The sequence below is a fragment of the Serinus canaria genome, chromosome 1A (genome assembly GCF_022539315.1).
Source record: "Serinus canaria isolate serCan28SL12 chromosome 1A, serCan2020, whole genome shotgun sequence".
Taxonomy (NCBI): Eukaryota; Metazoa; Chordata; class Aves; order Passeriformes; family Fringillidae; genus Serinus; species Serinus canaria.
In genome coordinates this window covers 46,279,055-46,305,800 of record NC_066314.1, presented here as the reverse complement: position 1 = coordinate 46,305,800, position 26,746 = coordinate 46,279,055, and the positions used below count along the sequence as shown (strand labels likewise).

Genomic DNA, 26,746 nt, shown 5'->3' with positions numbered 1-26,746 from the left:
GCTGGGCACCAGCTTCATTGCCATCTAGTGGCTTTTGTGAGTAAAAGGGAAGAGGAGTCAGAAAATATTATAGAGAAGAGAATAAAAACCCAACAAAACAAACAAATCCCCCCAAACCCAAGAATGGAAGGGTTGTGAATCTTACCCATTCCTTTATTTCATAGGCACTGTCTAGTTATTAATAAATTAAGATTGCTAATATTGAATATTAGCAAACTTGTATGAATTTGGACATGGTTTTAATATGGGGGAAGTGGATACTAAAAAAAGGAACCTATGCACAACCCTATTAGATTGGTCTATCATGGATTAAAAAATAATTGCTTGCATAATGAAGCTTTTAATACTTCTTTATTATTTGTTTTAAGATTGGCTTTCAGACAAAAAAAAAAAAAAACCCAAACAAACAAAGAAAACAAAGCAAGTACAGAAAAGAGAAGTCTTCCAATAGTCATGTACATTTTTATTAACCCTCAAATTAACTTTTTTTCTCAGATCAAGAAAAAACAATCCACAGCAAATCAGAGCTAGACACTACAAATAATGTTATTGCTTCCAGCTTTGGTTTTAATATCTGAAAAATAAGGACAGTTGGTAGAATATTGTGAAATGCAGAATCTGAGCACATTCTTGGCAGTCCCACATTGGTGGGATCAGGTAAAGCACTTTGAAATAACTTTAGCTCAATAGGGCTGCAATCCTACAGGCACCTGTACATGTGTATAATCCCACTCCAATCAACAAAAGAGCAACTTTGCTCAGAAATTTTTACGTGTGGGTTGGCAGGAGCACAGCATCACAAGTACAAGAGGTTATTCATGGCCAGGCACACCCAGAATGCAGCAGCTGGTTTCTCTCAGTCGTGGAGCAAGGTTGTGTCTGTTTGCATGTAGGCCCAGGATTCTCTTACCTGCCAATCTACTGGGATTAGAGTTTATTTAAAGAAGATCTCTTGCTGGCTCCTTAGGAGGGCAGAAAATAGCAGTTAAATATGCTTCAGCTAGTCCTTGTAATTGAATTCAGTCTATCAGATTTAGCACTAAACCACAGTAAGGGTTTAGCAACCACAGATGTCTTCATAAAGCCTCCAGATGCTGGCATGAATTGCCTTGTTGAAATTGTTTTCTCCTGTTGTGTGATCATCTTTGATACAGAAACACACCTTCTCACCTCTACCAGTCCAGCAGTCTGTATTATTATATCCAGTATGAATTACAGCTCAAGGTTACCTACAGTGCTTCCCAGAAAATAAGCTTAAGGAAAGGTGCAAAGTATTTTAAACATTGCCTCCCTGAAACACCTGTAAACCAGTTCTCTATTAACATATTTCAGTGCCACTTTCCTGAACTGTCACTTTTCTTGTTCTGCTGCCACAAATAAGAAAATAAAAAGCCATCAGTAGTTCATTTGTCGTCACAAATCAAAAGGGTTTTTGCAGGCATAAGCTGCTGCAGCTGCTGCAACAGCAGAAGAGAGAACTCCACCTTCATTTACTGAACTTGCTGTCTCACCAAAGAAGTCACTTCATGTATAGCACGCTGGTACTTTTCTGAGGCTGCTTTAAACTCAGCCAGGTGCTTCTCGTAGCTTCTCACAGCTGTCAGAAGCTGACTCCTCTCCACAGCTCCCAGGATGGCATGGAGAATCATCTCAAGGCCCAGCCCAATGATGGTAATGCTAACTCCCCCAAGAACAGATGCCCCAATCTGCGCAAGGACACCGATGAGCTTGCTCACAGTGAGAGTTAAATGATTGGAGCCAAGAAGTTTGATAGCTACCATTGCAGCTGTTGAAGTTGCTTCTCCAAAAATAATGGAAAAAACTCTCTGGGCTATTGCAATTTTCTCCAGCTCGGGCTCCTTGATATCATATAGCTTCTGGTACAGCACTGGCTCCAGCTTGTCCTTCATGTCACTATCAATCTTCTGCACCTGATGCTGAATCTCACTCATCACTTGAATGATAATCTCACAGTTTTCCTTGACTGTACTGCTCTCTCTCATCTCGATGGGGGTAATAGTGCAGCCCAGGTGCTCATTCAGCACTCCAACCAGCTCATTGGTTGCATGGAAATTTGTGGACATACAGTCAAGCAATTCCTGATGCAGATGGATCAGTTCTTGCTTTCTCTTGGGATTATCTGGGTAAAGGAGGTCACTCAATGCCATTCTTCAGAAATAGGCTACTTCAAGAGAGAAAAGAAAATTTCTTACTCTGTTTGATACCCATAGCCTTTAAAGAGGGCTAAAAAGCAGTGAAATCTGCTTTGTCTCTGCCCCACTGGTTCTTTTCATACTGAGCAGGTCAAATCCCAAAGCCTAGCTTGTAAATGTAGAAATCCTAATTATTGTTCTGGATCTTTGCCAAGTGATTGGAAAAGGACCTTATAAGACATTGTGTATGCCCAGAGCAACACAAATAGCTAACAAATATGTAATGAGCAGATTGTTAAAATGATGTGGGCCATTGGCAACTGAAGATTGAAATTGAAACTGAACCTTGGAAACTGAAGATGGTAGAAGCTGAACTAGTTCTCTAAAAAATGGAACAATCTCATCTAATCAGCAAAATTAAAGATGTGGCTTAAAGATTAAGGGGTTGTTCCAGGCACTCTTTTGTATCAGCCTATGTTTTCCATTTAGTGGCATCCAACTTTTCAGCAACCATGATGATTGGTGGATATGGTTTGTGTCACAATAAGGGTATTTTATGCCAGTATAGCCTTTGTCTTCTAACATTCATTCAAGACAAGATGATACTATATAAGCATTCTGTGCTTATACTAAGAAGCTTACCCTCTGAATTCATAGTGAATAGTAAAATAGTCTATAATAACCCCATCCTAACCTATATCACTTTACATACATCTCTCACTGTATTTCCTTCCCTGATGTTTTTTTCTTCATAAACTGCATGCCAGCATGGAGTCCAAAGAGACTGAGTTAACAGTGATGATGGAGTAATTCCTTATTACTAAGATTCTATAATCAGCACTGTCACTTCCCTTTAACCTATCACCAGCTGCAAAGTGAAAATGCTTTAGCATGATTTCAGCTTAAATGCAAACATCTTTGCTACAGGGGAAAGCTATGAATGAGAGGATGACTAGTTTCTTTGTTGGTACTTTTCATGGTCTCAGCCCTCTTATTGCAAATCTGGGCCACTTTTGTGCAGTGCTTTGCATTTTTCTAAGATGTTTCTCTTCTTGCTGTTAGTGCCTACATATCACAGTTAGAGCTACAAATAGTTATGTGTAGGGGACTATCCAGATTTTTCTTCTTGAAAAGATACCTTTGTGCCATTTTGGTCCTTTGTAGTTCTTGCACTGTCTGTTAGCTGCAAATCATCTGACACTGACCCAGCTGTATTTTACTAAACACACCCTCCCCCACAAGGTCACTGTAGAAAACCAGAATGATTTCCACAATCCCCTGCCAACTTTTAATCTCAGTGTTGAAACACAAGCCAGTCTGAAAAGAATTTTTCTCCCCCAATATTTTGCACAGAACTGTATATTTCTTTCAGCCACTTACCTTGAATTTCTGCCAAGAGAATAAACTGCTTAACACATCTTCTTGTACAAGCTGTAGGGAGCCAAATACATATACAGTAAAGGTTTGGGATTTTCTGGAAACATAAAGCCATGATAATGCAGGCTATGATTTCATATCAACCCTGCCTCAGGGATGTGGCTAGCTTGCTTTCTGACTCAATGTGGTACTAAAACCTTTCCACTCCAGTGCTGTTTTGTTGTAAGGTCATTTGTTTTCCCTTATTGGTAGAAACTAAGACAAATTGTTTTAGAAGGAAAAGCACTTCAACAAACATTTTACAGAGTAGACAGTTGTGGAAAAGACTTTTAGAATCTGTTCATTACATATTATTATTTCAGCTTTTTACAGCTGCTCTAAATTTTATATCTCCTAATGCTAAAATTACTACTTACTCTTCATTAGCACTTTCATTAGCTTTTATATTTTCCTTTTAGAATTAGGCAGGCCACATATATTTCTGTATTTCTACTTCTCCAGAGATTTCTCTGTGGAGATTTACAACAGAAACTTTTCTAATTAAACATTTACACTGCCTACCTGATTTGGTCTGAATGTTCCTGTTGGAATGTTTATGGGAAAATAATAACTTCAGCCTCTTTCCCCTCTGCTCGCCTGGTGTTTTCCAGCAGCATGTGATGAGTTAGGGATCTGGAGGCTGGGCTTCAGCTGCATCCTGTGCCTGCCTGTCATTAATTCTATTGTGTGATGTTTACCCAGATTCATCTCATTTTCTTCCTCCTCTCCCCTTCCTTCCAATTGTAAGAGAATTCAGTTTACTCAATGCTTGTTCCCAATTACTAGATCCTCCAAATGCCTTCTGTTCTTGGAGAGAATGGGTGCAGCACAAATCCCTCCTGCCTGCAGCAGAGGTGCCATCACAGGCAGCTACAGCCATGGCTGAAAGGGGATGGTGTTACGTGCTGTCCTCAGAACATAAAAGGTGTAGGACAGCACTTCTAATTCAAATAAATACAAGATTATGTTTTTTACAGGTTTCTATTGTTTATAAATATTAACATTAATGCTTGCACCTACGCTTGCCTTGAAATAATGATTTTTTGCAACAACTGCTTTTTTACACCTGCAAATTACAGAAGAAAAATTGAATGGTCCCACATAAACAGAAGAATAGACACCACAGACAGTGGAAACAGGATTTGTCTGTTCCAGTAAGACAAGCTTGTACATATACCTTCAACCAAGCTAGACATCTTTCATGCTCTTGTCCTTAGAAAGGTGGACCTGCAGCCTACAAGGGTCTCACTAGGAATACTGCTTCCACTACAGAGGATGGCTGAGTTGTCAGATGAAAATATAAGATGAAGCATAAGATGTGCACTTAGCAATTGCTAATGTGTTTTCACCTGAAAGCTGAGCTGCTGTATTCAACTCCAATGAATACAGTCAGAGTGCCAAACTCTCTTGTTGTCAGAGCTGTGGGCATGAGAACATAAGTTGAAAGAGAACACTAAATGATTTAACTGCTGTAGTTCTGGAAATGTCAATTAGTTGTGACTGCTGAGTGTTTTCCACTGAGAATGCCATGCAGTCCTAAAGTACTTGGTGCTATATTGAACTGAATTGAACTGATCAGGCTGGCAACTGCCTGTGTGTCACACTCTGGAGACTGACTTCAGGTCTCCTATGTTTGCAGTGGATGCAAATTCTCTTCTTCTAGAGCCCTCATCATTTAGAACAAGACAGAAAATAATTTGAACAATATGAAGACAGTTTTGTTCTTGCTTTACTCTGGATCTTTTGGAAGGATTAATAGCTATTATTGCAGGCCTATTAAGTTGGAGGAAAATACTTGATCTGGGGTGTCGGTCATCCTTCCTTGCTGCAATTTGCCAGGTCTCTGATGCCATGAGAGTAGAAGTGGTGTGCAGGCCCAGACTCAGCTCTGAACAGCACTGAAGGCTAAAATCAGTTTTGCCATTCCATGCAATTTCAGACCCCTTTTGCCATGGGAAAGAAATGGAGGAAAAGGCAGATGGTTGAACTGAGTTCTGAAATTTAAAAGTATACAGTGGGACAGGAAGTTGCAATTGCTTGAACACTTCTGACTACACATCTAACCACAGCAACAGCTGATGACACATCTGCTGCAACCAGCCCAGCTTTACAGGGTTCTGGCACAAGCAAATTCAACATCAGGAGCAGTCTCTGAGCTGCACACTATGCCAGGACTGTATCTCTAGTTGGCCTTGTGAGAACTCAGAGGTGCAAACAGAAGGACTTAACTTTCTTAGCAGTTAAAATGGTATCATGATGGGCACACAAGCAAGGAGAATGGTTAGTGCTTCCACCTACCAAGGGAAGCACCATCTAGTCAGTGTATTAACTGACTAATAGATATCACTTTTAAGGGAGCTGTAGCCTGACAAAATGTGGCATTTTTCAGTCTTCAGTTGTTTTGTCCCTTGAACGAAGATGTCATGTATTTGACTTTGCTGTGTCTATTCCCCCACCCAAAAATGACAGTTCAATTCTGTGTAGACCCACCAGTATACACAAACTGAAGGATTATAGTTCTGAGAATGATGCAAAGTAGTTGTTTTCTAGGACTTACACAAATTTACCAAAACCCACCAAAATGTAAGAATAATTAATTTACAGCACTTCCCTTACTTTGGAGACTGCGAGTCAAAGTCATACTTCCTGCAGCCATCAGGGAAACAATACTTGCAGCTGTGTACACCGTATTTTGCTGGCTGTTTGGTAAGGTCCCAGAAAAGGCTGTCAAGAACTTTTTCTGTGTTTTCTTCCAACTAATGTCTTGGGGAAGAATGGGTCAGCTGGGTTAGCAGTTTGGATAATTGATTTCAGAAATGTAGCAATCTGAGCAAAAATATATCCACCTTTATTCCTCTGTAATTCCCCTGTAATAACACCTTCTGGATTTCCTCTGTTTGCTTTTGAGAGTCAGACACCATTCCAGAAATGTTAGTTCATCTTGTTTTTGAGAATGGCAAAGAAAGGCTGTTCAGGGTCTGCCAGAATCTGCACAACTTAATGCACTTCTCTGTCTCTTCAGCCAACACAATAATCCAACTCCTCGATGCACATCTTGGCACCAGCTTTCCCTGCTCTCAAAGGAGATGTGCACAGCTGCCCAGTTACCCATTTGAATTTGCTGCCATGGTGCCTTCCACATCCCACAGACTGACTCTTTCTCACTAAAAATAAAGCTATTAAGAGATCTGTAAGGAGTCCAAAGTCCCTGTGTGTCTTTCCTGAATGCCTCAGGACAAAGCTGTCTTCAGTGAAGGTTATCCCTGATCTAGCCTTCAGAAAGGCCATAGATAAACTTCTTCCTACCTGAATGGTCCAAGGAATGTCTGTTCTGATGAACCAGGCTGAATGTTCCAGTCTCAGCTGCAGAGTTGCAGCTGAAAGCAGAGGGAAGATTGAAACTTCTGTAGCAGCAGGAACTCCAGAGGCTTCTTGCCTGCTATTCAAGGGCACATATCTGGATGTAGCCAGAGAATCAGAGGCTGTGGGCCAAGCACAGGGAAACTCCAAGCACACTAGAGAGAATGGCAGAGGCAAGTGCAGTATAACCAGTGTTCTTGCTTCTTGAAGCTGAAAGAAAATAAAGAGAGCAGTCATTTAGACCTCTATTCACTGCCTAAAGCTTTTTGGTTTTGCTAACACAACCTTTGCCCACAAAGGCCATTTTCTCAACTCTATCTATTATTTTGGCTTTGGAGGCACAAACCTTCATTCCTAAATGATTGTTTTGAGCTCAAAGATCGCATTGATACACTGCTGAACAAAGTGACAAAAGCAAGAGTCCTGGACTGGTGGCAGACTCACAGAAAGGCAGGGATGTGAAACAGGCCCTATGAGGTATTCCAGCACAGAGCTCTCTCTATAACCAGGAAACTCAGTGTGTTCTTGTCAAAGGATACCTTTTCTCCTGCTGCCTCAGGAGAGAGGTCACTGCTAAAGCAACAGTAGCTTTGTTTACACTTCTCTCAGCTTGCCAGAGATAAGTGTGGAAGTAGTAGCTTGCCAGAGTAGTAGTGGACCAAAGCCTAGAATAGTGCTGAGGCTTGAAGGGTAGCAGCATTGCAAGACACCAGCATAGATTACTTGGTTCAAGCAAATCTCACACACTATTGCAATAGCAATGCTGGGGAGCCAAAGGCATGAGTCCTACAACATCCTTGCAATGACATTTGGGATAAATGCGGGCTGCAAAGAACCTTGAGACCTGCTGTTGATTCATCTTTAGTGAGCTGTGGGGTTGTCCTAGGTTTCACAGCACATGGGTAAAAGCTGGGTCTTGTGGATCTTGTAGGCAAACACAGCAGGTGAGCTACAGGTTTGGCGTGGCCCCGTGTGGGTGCAGCTGGTGGGGGCTGCCTGGGGCAGTGGAGAGCAGCCTGTCCTGTGCCCCTTGCATGAGAGCCTTTGTACAATACCTTCCACCAGCTGGCACTGGTACTTGCTGTAGTTCCCCACAGAATGCAGATGCAGCCGGTTACCCTGCTGGGTTTGAAGGAAGCTTTTGACAAGAAATATCTCATAAGGGGGAATGAGGACTTCCTTCTCTGATGTGTGATAAGAAAAGCCTTGCATAGCTGCTCCCAGGCAAGTGGTCACTGTGAACAAAGTTTCATTCCCAAACTTCCGGGCTTCACTCCTGAGCTGGGAGGTAGAAGTGAAACGGCCAAATCGCACCCTGCTGTCTTCCTTGGCCTTGATATACAAGTCCTTTACACCCCTGTGCACCTGGTAGCACTTATGTTCCCCCATGCTGCTCTGCCATTCCTTCAATATCTGGATAGCAGTTGTTAGGTAGAAGTGAAAATATTTAAAGCTGAAGTTGTGTCTGTAGTGCTCTGGAGAGATTCCTGCTGTGGATGTAGCCCAGTTCAGCTGGGAGTGCAGGGAGGAGTTCATGCTGTAAGCCATGAGGACTGTGGCATGGCTGTCACGCATTTCCCTCAGCAGACCTACAGGGCTCTTTAGCAAAGCCTCCTGAGCCTTCTTCCAGAGACGAAAGTAGTCCTTGTTAGCAGCTATTTCCTTTTGGAAATAGTCTCCTTGCTCCAGTTCTTCCATCATCTCCTCTCTGCACCCCAGATACTGGTCATCGAAGGAATGCAGGGCCATATCCATCAGGATGGGGGACACAGCCTGCAACACAAAAACAAGTGAATATATGCATCAGAAGTGTGAATTTCTTGTTTGTCTTTGTAGATGTAAGCCAAGTTTTTCTCTACCCTTTCCTTGCCTCTTTGTCGTTATTGGCAGAGCAAGCAAGGCAGGTAGCAAATCTCTAGCAAAACCCCCCTGAGCAACCTCAGGTTATTGTCTATACACCACCACAGGTCAGGATGACAGAGTTCTTATTTGATATGGATGTGCTACATTAGAATCTCCCCGGAGCATTGGTCAATTTAGACAGGCTGGAAAAGGAGAGGAAAGATTCCATGAAATCTACTCACACACACTCTATGAAATCATCTGGCTGCAAACAAGAGGAAAATTCCAACCAAATTAAGACAGGTAAGAAATGAAACAAAGGAACAGAAAGCAGCAAAGTTAAAGTTGAACCCAAAACTCCTTACAGAACATGTTTCAAATGGGAAAAAAATATTTCTGTGGCATAAGCAATTTCATTATTTCAAATAAAGAACAATATTTACCTCTTTTGCCAGTACTTGTGAGATCAGCAACAGGAGGCTGCCCAGTGTCACCAGCTTCCCAGAGTCCACCCAACACACTGTAAAAAACATTTTTTTTAAGGAAAGCTAATTTGCACCTGTTTCTTTCTGTTTTTCTTTGAAATGGAAAATTCTGCAGTTTGTAATTTGCACTCAGGTTTTGGTGGCTGTTCTTTAACCAGAGATCATTCACCAAATTCTCACTGCAATTCTGAAGTCATTAATCAATCCAAGCAGACAGTTTACTGGTAGAAATGTGCCCAAAATCCATAAGGGAGTGTCTGGTTGCACCAACTGCAGCTAGCATGAGTGTCCATCACCTTGACAGCTCTTTTGACTACAAGGTGTTTGGTGTTGTTCTTGCAAAAAGGAAGAAAACCGTGGTTTGGAGAAGTGGTGTGTCAGGGTGACTGCTCCCTGGTTAAGAGTTTAAAAGCCCTTTTAAAGAAGTTGACTGATAAAGCCAACACAGAAATGCAGGGTAGGTTGGGATCCCATCTGGAAGCAGTGATAACCTAACTCTCCTCCTCCTTATCACCCCCTGCTTTCTTCTCCTGGGCTGCCAATCCTCCTCCTACAGCCCTGCAGAGTGGCACTTGGCTGGACTGTTTGCATTGGCACAGGCAAAATGAGTGTGTAAATGCACACAAAATGAGTGTGTAAATGCAGGTTCTGTGCTGAGACAAACCTTTCTCTAGCAGCTGCTTTTTGGACACACTTCCAAATACTGGCAGTGAGTTATTCACTCACAGAGCCCCATGGCCTCTGATAACACTTCTGTGTGGAAAAAGGGCCAAGAACTGTCAAGACTTTGGTTCTGACTACAGAAAAGTGAAGTCCATTTTCCATGGCCTGATAATGATAGCTTGGGTGAGGGGGGCACCTCCAGACATGGAGTGATTCCCTGAGATAAGGGAGGTTTGTGAAGCTGCTTGGACTCTGTGGACAGAGCATCTGCAAAATATTGCTGAGATAGAGTGGGAGGTGACATAAAGGTCTCATACTGGGCTCCTTTCAAAGCAGTTACTGCAGGTGACATGAGATGATGACATGAAGTGCCATACAAAGTGATGGATATAGACTACCTAGTTCTCCATCCTGGGATGTCTCTGTTGTCTTGGGCTGTATTTCAGAAAGTGGTTGTTTGACTGCTAAAAGTGAGTCCACAGGAGGGCTCACAAATTTACTCAGAGGCAACTCCACCTCTGTTTGTGTAGAGATAAAACAGACCTAAACTGAGGCAGGCTCCCTTGGGAGCTTGGCAGTCATGATAAACACCCCCACTAAAATGTCAATTCAGCTGCATATAATCCATTTGTAAATTACGTCCCTGGTTGTCCCCTCTGACCTGTAAGTGAATGTTTCGTATGAAAGGAATCAGGAGGACAGGAATTTGCATTTTCAAACGGTTCGGGAGTAACTCAAGTTACTATTAACTACACCAAATACAAAGGCCGAGAGATGGCAGCAGAGGATTTGTGGCGGTGCTTAGCGCTGCATTGACCAAGCGACAATCGAATTCCTCCATTTCAGCAGTAAATTTGTAACGTGATCCGAGTGCTCAGATCCCCAAAGGTCATAATGACTTCAGCCCATGAAGAGATCTGATGACACAGAGCAGATGACATAATGGAGGCCTTCGGGTGTAACTCTTTTTGCCTGAAAAAAATATTTACTGAAAGGGAGAGAAAAAATATAAAACTAACAGAAAGATGCAAATAGAGACAGGAAACTTTTTGTACTAACAATACCATACAACAACAAAAACACCCCTATTTTATTAGTACACTCGATATTAGCATTCTGCTAATCACTCTGGTATTTTTCCAAGCAAAAATTTCACTGTTTTCAATGAAGCACTCTGTTAATTTTTACTAGATGCCGTTCAGAGGAGAGTTTTACTGTGAGCAGTGAAGCCCCATTAGTTTATGTCAATACAGGATCCAGGCACAGGCATTTGACCAAGACATGCAGAGAAGACATTTATTGTCTCCTCCTTGGCCAAGATCAGTGTCAGCAGTGCAAGCCACAGCAGCTTGCCAAGCAAGGCTCACACTGGCAGCCACCTCTGCAGACTTCTCCTGTGTCCTTACTGCAGGACAAGGCTTTTCAGAGAAATGTTCAGCTGGGTACATGGTGAGTCAGGCAAAGCCTGGTCCTCCTCTCCCTCAGTGTCACAGGTTGCTGAACCTATGACCTAAATTTCAATGTCATCATTTCTGATTCACTCTGGGGCATGAGAGGGGAGAAGGAAGCCTCCTGCAGTGGGTTCCTGCTCCTCAGGGCTCACAAAAACAGGCTGTGTCTTCCAGGCATCTCTTTTACCTCAGGTAGAGGTTGTATAGAGGAACAAAAAGAAGCAGCACACCAACCTGCTTTACAGAGCAGTATTTATTGCAGTGAGCAGCTGAGGATGGTTGCACCAGCTTGCATGTAACCAGAGATTTGACTCTGCCAGTTTCCTGAGCATCTACTGTCCTTGGAGGTGTGATCTGCTGTCCCCCCCTCAGGGAAGGAAAGCTGACAGAGTATATTAGGAAGGTTATGCAGAAAGATGCCAAGGTATAATATTAATGCCCTAGGACAGAATGAAGTAGTGAAGAGGGAAGACAATATGTAGATAAAAAATACATTATATATATATATATAGCTACCAATTGTCTTGAATAAACAAAACACTGCCCCAATTTCAATCCATCCTTGAACAAATTTTCTTTTATTTTTTTAATTTCATGATGTTTGTAGCTTTATTTTTTTTTTAGATTTATTTTTTTTAGCTGTTTAGGTACTTCTAGTTTCAAGCATAAATGCAAAAGTAACAGAGGAGAAGATGGGGTTTTTTTAGGGGGGGGTTTGGGTTTTTTGTTTGTTTGGTTGGTTGGTTTTGTTTGGGGTTTTTTTGCTTGTTTGGTTGGTTGGTTTTTTTTGTTCTGCTGGGTATTTTTAGTTTCACTAGATGCTGGTTGGGGAAAAAAAAAAACAAAACCAAAAAACCAGAAAAACCAAGAGAATTTGGGGTCTTTTTTTACAGTCACAGAAAGCAGCACACAAATGCTGGGCTCATTTAAAAGGACTCCTTAAAGACAACTTTTGGGATTTATTTATTGTTGCTATACAGCAAATTTTATGACAGAGTAATCAGAAGAGTGTACCAGAAGCTGATTGCTATCTATGCAAGAGTATTTGCACACTTCTATCTTTGCAAAAGATCCTACTGTGATGCATATTTAATGTGATTATTCTACATGAAAATACTGATCTTTCCCACTAATTGGAATGGGAGGCAGGTGTTCTTCCTTCTTCACAGCGAGAATCCCAGGATCAGATCCATCACATTTGCACACACTGTGACATTCTTCTTCCATAATCCTCCTGTATTTTGCAGAAGAGGGTAAGAGATCTAGTGATGTTTCTAAGGCATGCAGTGTTTTTTTTGAAACTAATCCCTATTTTCCACATACTGTGTGCTGGGGATTCAGGTGAAAGGAAATAAGACCGAGTCTTCTGATGAAGCTCAAAATACCACAGAAGATGTCTGAAGAGAGACTTTATTGATGGAAGGAAGAAAGTTAATAGAAGCTCAACAAGTGGGATAATCCCTGCCTTGGTGTTCCAGCTGGTTGGGACACAACAGAAGAAGATGCCAGTCCAGATGCTTTCCTTCCCTCCTTCCCAAGCACAGCTTCTTTCTCCCCTGGGGTTTGGAGTGTTCCAAGCCAAAGGAGCAGAAGGACCTTCCCATGGTCAGTATCTGCCAAAGAAGCGGTTGTAGGCCAGGGCAAACCCCACCTGGTCAGAGAGATAGTCACAGGGGGGGTAGTTCTCACAGCGCTCATGCATCTGCTCCATCGGGCTTTTGTAGTACTCCAGGTACCTGCAGGAGACACAGACACCACTCTGCAGGTTCAGCCCATGCACTGCAGACAGTTCTCACACCTGACACTGACATGAAAGTAGTAATCTTCTGGATCAATGCTCCTTGCAATCCTCCAGGGAGACCCAACAGAGGACTGGTCATGCTGAGTTAAACATCTGCTTACATGGGGTTAGATCAATGCTGGGAAATATGGGATTGAACCCAATTCAAATCAATCGCTCTTGAGGTTTTATCAGCAAATGATACCACAGAAATTGTAAGGATTTGACTTTTTTTTTTCTTCTTCAATCTCATTCCCCACCAATGCAGGAATATTTGGTTTAGTTATTTATTTAGTTATATATTTGTTTTATTATTTCCTGCTTATCTTTATTTTTGCCCACTAGCCATTATTTTCCTTTTGCTTAAACACTTTTCTCTAACAATCCTCACTTTTGTTGTAGACAGGACCATTATTCCCATGTAGTTTCTTTTCTTTTTTGCCAGGCTAAGAAAGCCCAAATTTTTTTACTGTACATCCGAAGTATACAGTCTCAGCTGTACACTTTGGATGTCATTCTCAATTCCTCTTCTATGTTTGGTTAACCTTTCCTGAAGACTGTACACACCACCACAGAAATCCCACCAGTACCTCATGAGTTTTTACTTTATTTCTGTATTGGAGAGTAGCCTAACAACCTTTTCCAGGAAATGTATGAAGAACTTCCTGTCATTACCTGAAACTTCTCAAATAGCTGGGATTCTCCAAATCTTGTGTGTCTACTTTTTGGCACAAGTAAATATATGTTCTACAGCTTCAGAAAGAACAGCCAATCTGATCAAGCCTTATTCCTGCAACAAATCTGTTGTGGGAAAAGCTGTTCCTTTGTGGGAAACCAGAGGCAATGACCAAGGCTCTATGATTCTCATTATCCTAAAAATTGATTCTGATGACCTGTAGGTTGGAGCAGCTTCTAACTTGTATCCCACTGTCTCCATGGCTAGCACAGTAGTGCTGTCTTTCTCCCTGGGAGGAATACTAGAGTTCAGCTCTGAGCCTTCAAATGGGTTTCAATGAAAAAAGAACCATTTTCCCATTAATGTCTCCTACAGCCTTTTTCCTTCAACACACGAAGGTAATAACATAGCTGTACAACAAAATAATGCCTTGTCACACCCTATGGCCTTCCCACCCCCTCTTCTGAGCAGGTCCAGAGTCCAGCTCTCAGCCCAGCTCCTGAGCTGTTACCATTCATAAGGGCTGGCTCTCTTTTTCCTCTTCACAAAGGCATTGGCAACTTCTTTTTTAATCTTGATGCCTGCCAAGAGAGAACACAGCAGGTTAGAGATGCAGCACTGAAACACACAGACCAGTCCAACCTCTGAGAAGCAGAATCTACCTTCTACACCAGCAAATGACTGCCACAAACCATCCGAGTGGTCCGTTCATCTCTCCCCATCCCACTGTCCACTCAAAGCTCCCTCCTCACTGCAGCCTCCACATCTCCATGAAGCAAGGGCTTTTTCTGTCATAAACTCCACTTCCTTATCACACAGCACAATCTGAGTCTGCAGCAAATGTGCAGAAGGCATAAAATATGAATAAGAAGAAAATTAGGAGAATGGCACTCTCTCTGCATCTCTTAATTTTAGAGTCTCTTAATCCATCTCTTAATTTTAGAGTCTTGGCTTCCTTTCTGTGTCTGGACTTTGACTGGGAATGATGTGGGATACCAACCAGAAGAGCTTAAAGTACCTCCAACGAGCAACAGGCAGCACACAGAATTACCAGTGCTCACATGTACAGAGTTCTGTGAAAGGTGAAGAGTATAAAATAGTGACAGTAAACATCACCCAGTGAGAAATACACCCAAGATGTGCAAAGATCCCAGCACTCAGGACTTGGAGAATGTAAGAGATGTTTCAGCCATGAGAGCATTTGCCCCTGCTCTCCACTAACACATCATGTCTGCAAATTTCTTATTTGCTCCCTTGATTTGTCATTGTGCAAACACCATGGTGCTCTGAAGGACCCCACAAACACCAGGCACAGCCACTTCCAGCCCCATCCAGGGCTCAGCACAGCCCAACCTCACTCCATGGGACAGTCCCACAACAGCAGAGGTGGGCACAGGTGCTGGCACAGCAGCAACACAGGCAGCAGCACACCAATACAGCTTCCAGCATGGAAACTGCCAAATTGTTGCTTTCTCTGGGGAAAAAAAGATTCTCAGACCTCTGCCTGTGGGGAGATGGTGGGGTTTGTCCCTTCCCTCACCATCATGGAGAGTTTGGCTGTGTTTTTCTTTGGAGGTGAGAGGTATCCCATCTCTAGCAAACTGAGCTTTAGTCTGGATCAAAATACTGACTACACAGAAACTGCCTGGTAATGAATTATCAGAAACTACCACCTTTCCCTGAATAGTCTTTACAGCTTTTTTCTCTTTCCCAATCTGTGTTTGTATTGGCTCACTGGAAAAATACCAGCTTTCATGCTTCTCAGCAGCAATGTTATCCTTTAAAATGTGAGAAAGGAGAGACATGAGAGAACAAAAAGGATTTTCCATACAGATTTCTGCCAGGATCAGCTTGCTGCAAAAGTTGTGAACTACCCAAGGTGTGCAAATCCCAGCATCCCAGGTGCCCTGACAGGAGAGATGCAGCCCTCAGAAGCAGCCATGGAAGCCCCCCTCTTTCAGGGTTTCCTCATTGCAGGATTTGGCAGGGAGGTCACAACCCATTGATGTGGGCAGCTTCTGCTCTCAGAGCAGCCTGGGGATGAGCAGTCACTCTGGGCAAGTCTCTGAAGCCAGGTCAGAGCAGGGAGACTCTGCCAGCACAGCCCTGTTTCACAGGAGGCAGCTGCACCCAGCTGCTAACCACCTGCACCCCTTATGCCGTGCCAGGGCACTGCTCAAGGGCTGTGGAGCCCGGGGCAGCAGCACACCACGAGCAGTGCTGGCCTCGCTGCTGCAGGGACACTGGCTGCCCTCTTGTCACCTGCTCACACGGGAGGGGCTCTGTTTGCTGCACATGGTCCTGCCCCTCAGGGACTGCAGAGTTAGGGAGCGAAAGGGGAAGAGTTAGAAGGGACTCAGCATGGTTCTTGTTCAGCCCTTGAACCTGTCAAAGGGAAGAAAGAAGGCAGATGCAGGAGGATGGAGCTGAGTATCAGGCAGAATTATATACTCACTGTCAGCACTGGGAGATCCTGAGGGCTCTTTGGGATCTGGAAGACAGACAGACAGAAAGGAGTCTGCTTGTGAGTCCTTCTATGCTTGTGAGTCATCCTTCTCTGTAACTGAATCCCACCACCCCAGACTCGGCTCCACCCACTTACACAGAAGGTCTGTATCTCCCAAAATGGTTTTATGAACACCCATCATTTAGACAGACACTAAATGATAAACCAGTTGAAATCTTAAAATGTTCAAATTCCCTGCTGCAATTCAATATGCAACTGAGGTGGGGGTCAGTGGGTGTTGACCAGTGGAAGAAAATGCCCAGCAAAAGATGGGGGTCTCTGTTCCCAAGCCCTCTCTCATCCGTGACTCTCCGGCAGAGAGCTGAAGCTGTGCAATGACTGGTGGTGCATCTCCTCCCCCCAGAGCTCTGTGCCTCTCCCAGACTGGAGGGAGGCTGACAGCAAGCTGCAAGGTTCAGCAGCTCTGAAAGCCTTCCTGGGAAGATGTCCCCTTACCTTTCTCACAACAGCAGAGTGCTGCCAGGGCCAGAGTCAGGATCAGCAGTGCCAGCAGACTCCTCATGTCTTCTTTGGCTATGCTGGTCTCCCTAACCTCAGAGCTTTCCTGGAGGTTATTGAAGTTCTCCGGGGCTTGCTTTTGGGCAGCAGTTTATATCCTGTGATTTCTTGGAGAGATCAGGGATCTGGCTTGTGTTCCTGTGTCTGTGCTCCAAAACAAAGCCTGTCCTTTGGGCTGGGAGATACTGGGTCCTGGCAGTCATTTTGGCATCCATCTCATGACTCGGGGCATTTCCAGAAGATTTTATCTGAGGTTTTGAATGGGGCTGTTGAAGAAAAACAACTGGATTTTTAAAAAATCATTTTTCTTACAAACTTGAAAGTCATTCAGTCATGATGGAAAGCCAGGGGAGAGACCAGCACACACTGAAGTAGAGCAGTTTGTTTCACGTGATGGGGCTCTCTCATGTGGAGTTTCTCAAATGAGACTGAACACAATAGTGACCTTTTCCTCCACCCCACCTTGACTCATTACCTTGAGGGTAAAGAAACCTGTAAATCAGTTTGCATAGGGCAAAGACAGTAGTTTTTCAGGCAGTTTCAGAATTTCACCGAATCACTTTGGAGAGATGAGGTTTTTATACATTTAGGAACTTCGGAAGTTAGTTTGAGGGAAGATCTTTCTATTTTTCTCTTGGAAATCTTCATAATTTAGAAGCTTTATCTTGGCTTCTCTTGGCTAAAAGTCAAATAGACATTTAGACTTCAAAAGTGTTTTATTCTTCAGGACCTGAGTGCTAAAGTTACTTGGTACAACGAGAGCCTTGCATGGGCTATGTGTCAATAACCCCACACTCCCCAAAGTCACTACCCAAAGTTACCAAAGCCACATCCCACAAACAGCATGGAAATCACAGAATCACAAAATATGCTGAGTTGGAAGGGACCCACAAGGATCATCAACTCCAGCTCCTGGCCCTACACAGGACACCCAAGACTCACACCCTGTGCCTCAGAGCATTGTTCAAACTCTTCTTGAGCTCTGCCAGGCTGGTGCTGTGACCACTGCCCTGGGGAGCTGTTCCAGTGTTCCACCTCTGGGTGAAGGACCTTTTCCTGATATCCAACCTAAACCTCCCCTGACACAGTTCCAGCTGTTCCCTTGGGTTCTATCACTGATCACCAGAGAGCAGAGATCAGTGCTGCCCCTCCACTGCCCCTCAGGAGGATGTTGAGCACTGCAATGAGGTCTCCTCCTGGCTGAACAGACCAGGTGACCAAGTTTGGGTAGTTGGTTTGTGTGTTTTTAAAATTAAGTGTGCTCATTTTTACAGGTAGCAGAAATATAATCTTCCTCCACTTCATATCCAGTTCTCTTCAGATCCATGTGCAGGGTTACAGAAGTAAAGTTTAGGAGGATCCCAAGGAAAATCAGAGCCATTAGGGATTTTTCCAATTCTTAGAAACACTTGGCTTAGAGAATTTTCAGAATTAAAATAAACCCCAACTTTTTCCCTGTTAACTTTTCTACAGTCCAGGCAAGCTGAATGTATACACTAATGATATCCAGCAAAAGGTCTTGTATATATATTATTCCAGCAAAATACCAACAGTTAAAAAGTAAATAAACATCTAAAAATAATAGGTATTCTAGGAAAGTTATGCTTCCAGATGAATACTTGAAATAATATAAATATGTAAATGTACAATTCTAGTAATCCAAACAGCTTTATTTATCCTCCCATCTTTTCCCAAGCTTTCTAACCAGCATGTAGTCTCTTAAATCTGTTTGGTTGTTGCCTATGCTAATGAAATCCCACAGAAATCTCTGGTGTTATTCATTATTTATACTGGTTAACTGGGGATTGGAATCACTGGATATTTCTGGACACAGACCCAGACAGCACTAGACCTTGTGCCTTCTGTTGTGGTGGTGTCACTGCAGTGTCAAGTCAAACCCAGACACTGCAGACTTGTTGATTTTAGCATATGTGAGTTTGCTTCAGTTGGCAATCACAAGATTCAACTACTTGAGAAGATAGAGAGCAAGTGTGTGTGAATATACCTAATCTGTATAGGCTTTTCCCCCTAAAATTATTTATTTCTCACTTTTTCTTCTGGACAAAACTTTAGCAACTGCTAGGGTGGAGTTTCCCATCAGAAGTGTTTCATTAAATAAATCACATTTCTTTCCAAAATTCACTTTCAAAGCTGGCAAACCTTGAAGCATGTTTTGGAAGAAGATGCATGTTTCTAATGGGCCAGGTAGATTTGGCTCCAGACTTAATTTCACAGATTAGTCAACAATGTGATATTTTATACATCATAGACTTTGATTGCATGCCATGAATCTTTCCAGCTCCTATAATTTGCAGGTGCCTGTGTAAGCCTGGAGATGTGAATGCTGAAACCATCTGTGTAGAGCTGAGATGGATGTTATGTCTCCTACACAGATCACACCAAGGTGTGTCCCAGCTGCTGTGGCTGCTGTCAAGCCCAGAGCAGCATGGAATTCTTGGACATGCCAGCACTGGTGCCTTTTGGCCTGGGGACAGGCCCTGGTGATGGTGAGCAGAATGCAGCCATATTCACTCCTCAGAGGTGCAGGAGGGGCTCAGTAACTTGTGCACAGGGTCAAGCCACACCTTGATTTCAAATTATTTGTGAACAGCCAAATAAAATTGTTCTATGTGAACAAAGCAAGGATTTGGGCCTGATCCCAAATGCTGGATTTCTTTTTTCTTTTTATTTACCACCAGGAACCCCTCTCCAGCTTTGATTTCTGCAGCTATCAAGTGCTACCATAGTAGTTTCAAGTGGAAGGGTTTTGAAAGGAGATTGCAAAAGGAAATACAAGTTAAGTCTGGACCGCACATTTCTTTCTGAAGGCGCACCAAACAGCAGGACCTGATGGTAGCTGGATAAACAAGAGGCATTTTACAGGAGTTTTCTGTCACTAACTCTCACTCTCACTTTGTTTTAAGATTAAATAGGTGCCTTTTGGATTTTGTTTCCCCATCTGAGGAAAAATTTGATTTTCAAAAAGTGCATCTTCATTCTGAACACCCCACTGTTTTTAGACTAAGACTGGGAGCTGAAACTGTCCAGTGACCTCTGAAAGAAGCTACTTGTAGCACTGGGAACAAGAACATTATAGGTTCTTCCAAAGCCATATGTTAGCAATGGCGTTTTTCCCCATAATCTGCAACAGAACGTATGATACACAAATTCAGTTCCTTCATGGAAAATTGCATATCCCCCCTTCCAAAATACTGTGAGTCATGAGAAGATAGTATCAAACCAGCAATTTATTTTGTAGTAAACACCCACATCCTGAACTCTCTGTGATCTCTGCTACATCAGCTCAGCACTAATTAACACAGTGTAGGAATCCATGGCTACATGGGAGAGAAGCAGCAGGCAGGATAACATACAGGGATACAAGCAACTGAGTATGTTTCAGAGCCATTGCAATTTTGGGGAGGATACCCTGGACTCCAGGCCCCAGGGTGGGGACAGGCCATCCTTTACTTAGTCCTCCTCCTCCCCCCAAAATAGTGCTTGTAGGCAGCAGGGTAGCCGTGGCGGAACGCGTACATTTCACACGGGTAGTAGTCCTCGCAGAGCTCCCTCTGATGCTCATGGAGTGCCTTACCACGCTCCCTGATCCTGGAAAGGTAGGAGAGAAGAGTGCTGTCATCTTAAATACCTCTCTACAGCCCTTTCCTGTCCTGAAACTCCCCTCTTGGGTCAAGGATCCACCACCAGTCCATCATCCAGCTACAGAGCTCTTAGCACCCCAGCTTCTGTGGTTTTTCCACACCCAGGGAGTGACATGACTACAGCAGGAATGTTTTGCCTCCTCAGGCAACCTTTTATTTAGGGGCTAAGTGAGGTGGTGAGGAGAGGGGAACACCTCCTGCCTCAACTTGAGGAAGGCTCCTCCCTTTGCAGCTTTCCCCAGCCTGCTCTCTTCAGCTCTTCTGCTCTTTCCCAAACATACTCATAGAAAAAAGACCTGAAATATTCTGCAAAGGGGTCACCTGGTACTGAGAAGAAGGTTTGCCTTATGCCTCGCTAAGAGATGATTTCTGTGCTTCAGTCTTTATTTTCACAAGCCTTGAATAAGGCATGAAATTGGTCATATCTGTATTTTATAAATGAGGCAAAGAGGCCCTCAGATGGCCCTTGGATTTAGAAAAGGTCATGCAAGTTCTGCATGAGATCTGAGGACTAGAAAAAGATCTCAAACTGAGCTTTCTTTCGTACCATCCCACATTCATTCTCTCTCCTTCTGTTGGTGCTTCCTTCAGAAAAATTCATCAGTCTTCTCAGGATGTGACATGTCTCCAAATCAAAGGACCTGCTCTCTGTTCTCTGAATTCTTGCTTTTCCTGGGTTTGGGGACTTAAACAGTACCTCACATTAAAAGAGGGACTGAGGCTTCTCACCAGTCACCATGGCTGCCACCCCTGCTAACAGCCTCTCTTGGCAAGGAGGAATCTCTTCCCACTCCCAGGCTCAGCATCCTGAGCCCATGGACATACCTCTCCTGAGTGATGCCTCTGAGTCTGGTGTCACCCTGTATGAAGTCACTGGCCCTTCTCCTGTTGAGGAAGGGATCTGAAAAGACAATGGGTTATTCAGACTGGCACTTTGTCAATGCCAGATTTCAACAAAAGCTGGCTTCCTCCTTTAGAACATCCTCCTTGTGTACAATTAAATCCAGAACCTTTTAATATTCCCTCCTGTCCCCTGGCTGGTTCATGTTTAGGCTCTCTCAGTGGCCAGTGCAGCCCGTACAGAAGTGCCCATGCTGCTCTTCTGCTCTTATTCAAATCACCCAGAGGAATGTTACGGTGATTTTGCTGCCACAGTCCCTCTGATTGAGTGGAGCTTGCCCCAGAAGAGGTAGGCACCAACCTACACAGACCATGGGACATCTGAGCACCCTCAGAAGAACTACAAGAACTGTGAAATTGTGCACAGGAAGGGCCTGAGTAAATCTCTCTGCCTCCAAGGTTAGACAGTCATTGAGAAATTTGTGTAGCAGCTTTGGACTGAGGGGCCTGAAAGTCCCTGCTGCTTTTTTTTGAGAAACATCACAGTCCTGTTGGAGATTCAGGAGTCTGTGGATGTCATTTGGCTTTCACATGTGCCTTTGCTGACTATCTGCTTTGTGAAGTCCTTCCTCCAGATGTCCTAATGTCCTAATTTCTTTTTCGTTTTGATTCACCGGTTCTCTAACCTCTCCAGGATATTGCTTGTTCTAAAGTGAGACTCTTCACCATTTTCATGCTTTTCCTGTGACACTCTCTCTCCCTCTTCCAGCCAAAGAATCCCTCCAATTCACACACCCTGCCTGCTTCCAAGGTGCTTAGAGTAAGGCTTTCCTTGTACTTGGGGGAGAATGAATTCTGTACATGGCTTCTACAGTGGCTCTTCCCATGCTCATCCCAGAGCTTTTTGAGCAATGCCCTTCTTTAGTGACAGTTAACCTGGTTTTGGTACAGTTACAGAGGCCTGAGCTCTGTCCTCAAATTCTGTTATCTAATTTTCATTGTATTCTATGCAAAATAGTGGTATTGGCATGTGCCAAAACACGTGAAGTCTTCTTTGAACTCTCTCCCTTTTCATTCTGAAACTCCATCACTCAGTAAATTCAATTTCCCTGGGCTCAGTTGTTCTGCCTATTTTATCCCTAGTAGGAGTATGAGTAAATGATCTTGGACATGTCTGTAGCACTCTTCAAATTCAATAAAGTAGTAAAGCAGTCTCTTACTGAGATACTCATGGGACTCCATGCTCTCATGGGACTCTGTGGAAAGAAAGAATGAAACATGTATTATGACACTGTATTGATGGGATTCAGTATTTCATATACCACAGGTCAATACAACACACACAGAAATCAGAGAAGCCAGGCTTTAAGGCACATGTTTAAAAGGAAGAAAAAGGGATCAGTGGTGTATCCTAGAATTTATATGAGGGGTTTAAAGTGCTCAGGAGTTTAATACAGAGCTACCTGGTGATTTAGTCAGTGCTTCCAGACTCACACTCGGACATCCAGCCTGATTGACCAGCATAGTTCCTCACCTGCTGCTCCTGACACTGCAGTGATAGGATACCAATTTGCCTTCAAAGCTTGCATGTGTTCTTAGAAAATGGATTAGCACAGTGAAATGCACTTGACTCTTGCATGAAGCAGCATCTTAATTCCACCAATATGGAACTGTGTGCCTCACCAGGAAAAGGGGATGATATTACAAAAGGAAAAAGGGAGATCTTCCAATTAGAAAGGAATAATTAAGAATTAGCACTCTCATCATAGTTCAGACAACAAAGGGACAAAAAGAGGAGCAGTCTGTGAGGTGAGCTGGACCAGAGAGGAAGGGGTTGAAGCATCCTGGACAGTGAATTCCAATGACTGGGGGTAACAGCTCTGGATCAGGGCTAGGAGGATCTTACACAAGGGCAGGAAAGCAGGCAAGAGATCAAGTTAAGGGCAAAGAAGACACAAAGTTAAATGATAAACATCTGAACAGACCCATAAATGCCTGCAGGTTTGGAGTTTTCATTCTACCCAGTAATGAAGGTCACCCACCGTAGGAAGTGGCAGCCAGCACCAGGACAGCCAGGAGCGCAAGGACAACGAGAGTGCGCATCGTGCCAGTGCAGGGACCAATCTCTCACTCTGTCCTCCTCACTGGGCTTGGCTCTCTTCTCACTGAGGGTAGCTGGAGATCCTGGGCTGACTGCAAAATTAGCAGTGGAATGTTTATTATGAAAACAGAGCTAGGAGGGAAAAGAGCCTGGGCAAGGTGACAGCTAGCTGGTACACACTCTTCTTGGAGTTATCACAAAACATCCTCTATTAGCAGGCTGGAATAGGTTTTGGGAAGGAAGGGGCATGCCCCTTCCTCTCACAGCTCAGGGCTGGGGGATATGATCCACAGGCAAACATGTCACTAGCACTCCACACTCAGAAAAGCTGGCCTAGGCAAGTGGAAGGAATTTCACAGGCTGCCAGGGCCCCAAAGGCAGAGGTGTGTGTTGATCCCAAATATAAATGTTTGTTTTTCTGATTTTCCCTCTGATCTGCTCTCTTTGCCCACACCATACTCTGTCTGGATACAACCAGCCCAACTCTGCTGTCAGCTTTGCCAATAGAGACATGGAGCATGAGGCTTCAAACATTCCTGTCCCACTCTCTCCCCCTCTCTCCAGCTGCCCTCTGCTGCAATGTCAGCCTGCTAGCTATCAGAGGAGGAAAACAACCTGCTGCCCCTTTTCATCTCCTATTTTATTGCCTCAGGAGACAAGAAGCAACCTGAAAGAATCCCTCTGCTGGTGTTATCATGATTTTGCATTGAGATGACAGCAGCACCCAGAACTCTGTCTTTGAAGGCTCTCACTGTGGTGCTGAGCCCAGCCTCCTCTTGCAGCCCAAAGGACAACATCTTGGTGGAGTCAGAGGCAAACATTTCCCTCTCTGGTCTGGCGCTAGCAGTCCTCACCTCATGGGCACCAAAGGCAAATGCCAACATAAGGCTTTTCATCTGGGATGAATCTTCAAGGCCAGCAGTCTCAGGGAGAACTACCTTGCCTTTAACACCTAAAAGAGTTTGACTGGATCCAATATCATGGGCAGCAGAGATGGACAAAACATGGAGTGTTCCACTCTCCAACTCTTGGAACAGTGGAAAGCAGTGAAATAGAAAAGGAGTTACAGAGACGGCTATCCCTGCTGGGTGAAAAGGAAGGAGTTTGCTAGAGGCAAGGTAAGGAGGGGGGTGGGCACCCACTGCCTGCCAGCCCTCCCAGTGGCAGGGATGGGGCTGGGACCCCAGATACTGCCTGGGGATGAACCTAAGCCACAGGAACCATTCTTATGTCTCATCCAAGCTGTGACTACTGCCTGTTTTGTCTATGTGTATATGCAGCTATCAGGATTTCTCACTGACAGGTTGCAAAGTGAAGGTACTCTGAGTGCAAACCATTTTCCCCGAACCGCTGTGCTGTTGTCACTGCTGTCACCTTCAGAGGCCAATCCGTGAAGCCACACTGAAGGTAACACAGCCAAGAACTACAGAGCCTAGCACTTAATCACTGAGGATGAAATCCATGGGAAAAAGATTACTCTGGGCTTTGCAATTTACTTTTTCAATGTCAAACCCATGACCCTTACCTGAAGCCTCCTGTGTCAGGAAGAAAAACTGACCAGGGATTTCAACTTCAGACCAAAGAGAAAGAATTGCTCTTCATCTCTGTTATCCCACCCCATGTGGAGGGCAGCTGAGTCCTGCACCATCAAGGCCCCCCCATACACATCCACTTCTTGCCTGTTCAGTGCTTAGCCTGAAATGAGGAGGAAAACTTGGGGAAAAGCCATAGGTTTGCTATAGACACAAGGTCAAACGGGAACCGAGACTTTGCTGCTGCTGCTCTGTGTCCTGCCACTCCAGCCTCTTTAAGGAAATTCTCTGCTTTGGGATCCTTTTCATTTCTTAGAACTTAGAAATTTTGGACTTATTGTTGAATGTGGATTTTATAGGTTTCCCAAATGTCTTGTAAAGTAGCTGCTAATAAAGGAAAACATGAGGGAGAGGCTGGAGGACAGACCCCCGTGGGAAAGCAGTGGGGCACAGAGAGGGAGATGCTGGGTGTACTTTGGAAAGAAAGGGAGGCTGCCCAGTGAGAAACTCCAACATGCTTTCGAGCCAAACCCTCTTTATTTGTCTTCACTCAGGGCAGAGCTTTCTGCTCCCTAGGAGACTCTGCTCCCGTTTCAGAGGACTCTAATCCCAGAATGCCTGGAGCATAACCTGCCATCAACCACAGGAGAACAGCCACACACACCACTTTAACCCAAATGTTTCATTTGTTACCACAGAAGCAGCACATTTTTCAAGGGATGAATGAACATGCCAGCTACACAGCCCTATTCCAACAAATCTCCTTCGGGGAATTCTTCCTCTTGCAAAAGCACTCCTTTCTGCTCCCCCTGCACTCCATACTTTCCCAGCACACATCTCCCCTACTCAACAGAAGTGGGCTGCCCTGGGGGGTAACATACCATGCAGCACAGTGAGCCCATCCCTCTGCTTTCTTTCAGCATCCCCTGGTTAGAAATACAGAAAGGAGCTAAGACAAATCTGCATGGACCAGGGAAATCTCTGTAGACTCACAAATAAAGGAGGGATCAGAAAAGCAGCCCTGATGTGTCTGCTGCTGGAGTGGAAAATCACAACACTACACACGCTGTAGCAATCATTCCTAACACTTTACAGCAGTGAAGCACCAGCAAGGCAATGATAATAAGCATCTGTCCAGGAAAAGCAAGGCAGTCCCTGAATACTCACTAAGCTGTTGCTTCCCTGCCAGTCTGCAGCTCTTGTCTCAGGAGGCAGCTCTCCTGGCGTCTTGGACCCTGGACCGAAGAAGAGGGACCTTTTATTCATTAGCATCGATCAGTGACTCCTCCCCTCTCCCACTCTTGATCCACCCCCAGGCTACCATCAGAACCACCTTCTGCCCACAGCCAGGAAGCCAGCAACATCACAGAGCTGAGCCAAAAGGGAGAGAGCCAGAGCACACGCCAGCGGCTAGAGGGGACACAGCCACATCCAGGTTGCCTTTCTGTGCTGGGAGCAGCGAGTGGACAGAGATATGAGTACAAGCTGCAGTCTCCTTCTTTGGAGCAAGAACCCCCCTGCCTTTCACCCCCTCCTTTTCTGGCTGTGCTCTATCTCAAGCTACAGTGCTAGCCAGGCCACCTGTTATTCCACAGGGAACAGTAGGCCAGGAGCCTTCTCCCATCTCATTTCATGCTGCTTTTACAACTGATCCCCTCTCTTAATATCAGACTGAAAACTCACATGGCAAAGGTGTCAGCTCTGAAACCCCCAAAAGTGGCAGAGCTGCACACAAACCCAAACCCCTGAGGTGCACCCCC

At 44.2% G+C, this 26,746-nt stretch overlaps 3 protein-coding genes across 11 annotated transcripts; all 3 read right to left on the bottom strand.

Annotated features, from left to right (window-relative positions):
- Nucleotides 1–332: 332 nt before the first annotated feature.
- Nucleotides 333–9,661, bottom strand: SMCO3 (single-pass membrane protein with coiled-coil domains 3). Of its 8 annotated transcripts, none has more exons than XM_050970049.1 (4): nucleotides 7,276–7,748; nucleotides 4,092–7,139; nucleotides 3,534–3,584; nucleotides 333–2,185 (listed from the first exon to the last, which is right to left on the bottom strand). In XM_050970049.1, the coding sequence occupies exon 4, from the start codon at nucleotides 2,166–2,168 to the stop codon at nucleotides 1,491–1,493; it is 678 nt and encodes a 225-aa protein (XP_050826006.1). In that variant the 5' UTR covers nucleotides 2,169–2,185; nucleotides 3,534–3,584; nucleotides 4,092–7,139; nucleotides 7,276–7,748; the 3' UTR covers nucleotides 333–1,490. The 8 variants fall into 8 exon arrangements, 6 of the variants coding, with proteins under 6 accessions (XP_050826006.1, XP_050826004.1, XP_050826005.1 ...); XM_050970047.1 differs by having other exon boundaries at nucleotides 6,876–7,139; XM_050970048.1 differs by having other exon boundaries at nucleotides 333–2,182; nucleotides 6,876–7,139.
- A 2,317-nt stretch (nucleotides 9,662–11,978) lies between these two features.
- Nucleotides 11,979–16,988, bottom strand: LOC103813365 (osteocalcin-like). Of its 2 annotated transcripts, XM_018910049.3 has the most exons (5): nucleotides 16,789–16,988; nucleotides 16,282–16,317; nucleotides 14,338–14,407; nucleotides 13,060–13,106; nucleotides 11,979–12,983 (listed from the first exon to the last, which is right to left on the bottom strand). In XM_018910049.3, the coding sequence occupies exons 1-5, from the start codon at nucleotides 16,853–16,855 to the stop codon at nucleotides 12,802–12,804; spliced, it is 402 nt and encodes a 133-aa protein (XP_018765594.2). In that variant the 5' UTR covers nucleotides 16,856–16,988; the 3' UTR covers nucleotides 11,979–12,801. The 2 variants fall into 2 exon arrangements, with proteins under 2 accessions (XP_018765594.2, XP_009084865.2); XM_009086617.4 differs by having other exon boundaries at nucleotides 12,763–13,106; nucleotides 16,789–16,982.
- Nucleotides 16,989–20,081: 3,093 nt separating this feature from the next.
- Nucleotides 20,082–26,274, bottom strand: MGP (matrix Gla protein). The gene is made up of 5 exons (XM_009086618.4): nucleotides 26,154–26,274; nucleotides 23,396–23,546; nucleotides 22,574–22,609; nucleotides 21,339–21,414; nucleotides 20,082–20,460 (listed from the first exon to the last, which is right to left on the bottom strand). Exons 2-5 carry the CDS (start codon nucleotides 23,454–23,456, stop codon nucleotides 20,319–20,321), a joined length of 315 nt encoding a protein of 104 aa, XP_009084866.2. The 5' UTR covers nucleotides 23,457–23,546; nucleotides 26,154–26,274; the 3' UTR covers nucleotides 20,082–20,318.
- Between the last annotated feature and the right edge of the window lie 472 nt (nucleotides 26,275–26,746).

Bases quoted from the DNA above. Each gene is read 5' to 3' on its own strand.
- LOC103813365 (XM_018910049.3), bottom strand. From the start codon at position 16,855: ATGAGGAGTCTGCTGGCACTGCTGATCCTGACTCTGGCCCTGGCAGCA. The intron at 14,408-16,281 runs GTGAGTATATAA...CTCTCTTGGCAG, and splicing joins AGGATCTCCCAGTGCTGACA to GCATCAAGATTAAAAAAGAA. The intron at 12,984-13,059 runs GTGAGAACTACC...CTTCTTTGGCAG, and splicing joins GGAGCAGATGCATGAGCGCT to ATACTGACCATGGGAAGGTC.
- SMCO3 (XM_050970045.1), bottom strand. From the start codon at position 9,304: ATGTTTTTTACAGTGTGTTGGGTGGACTCTGGGAAGCTGGTGACACTG. The intron at 8,703-9,214 runs GTAAATATTGTT...TTTGTGTTGCAG, and splicing joins CACAAGTACTGGCAAAAGAG to GCTGTGTCCCCCATCCTGAT.
- MGP (XM_009086618.4), bottom strand. From the start codon at position 23,456: ATGCGCACTCTCGTTGTCCTTGCGCTCCTGGCTGTCCTGGTGCTGGCT. The intron at 21,415-22,573 runs GTAAGAGACTGC...TTGTCTTTTCAG, and splicing joins GGAGTCCCATGAGTATCTCA to ATCCCTTCCTCAACAGGAGA. The intron at 20,461-21,338 runs GTATGTCCATGG...CTACCTTTCCAG, and splicing joins AGAGGCATCACTCAGGAGAG to GATCAGGGAGCGTGGTAAGG.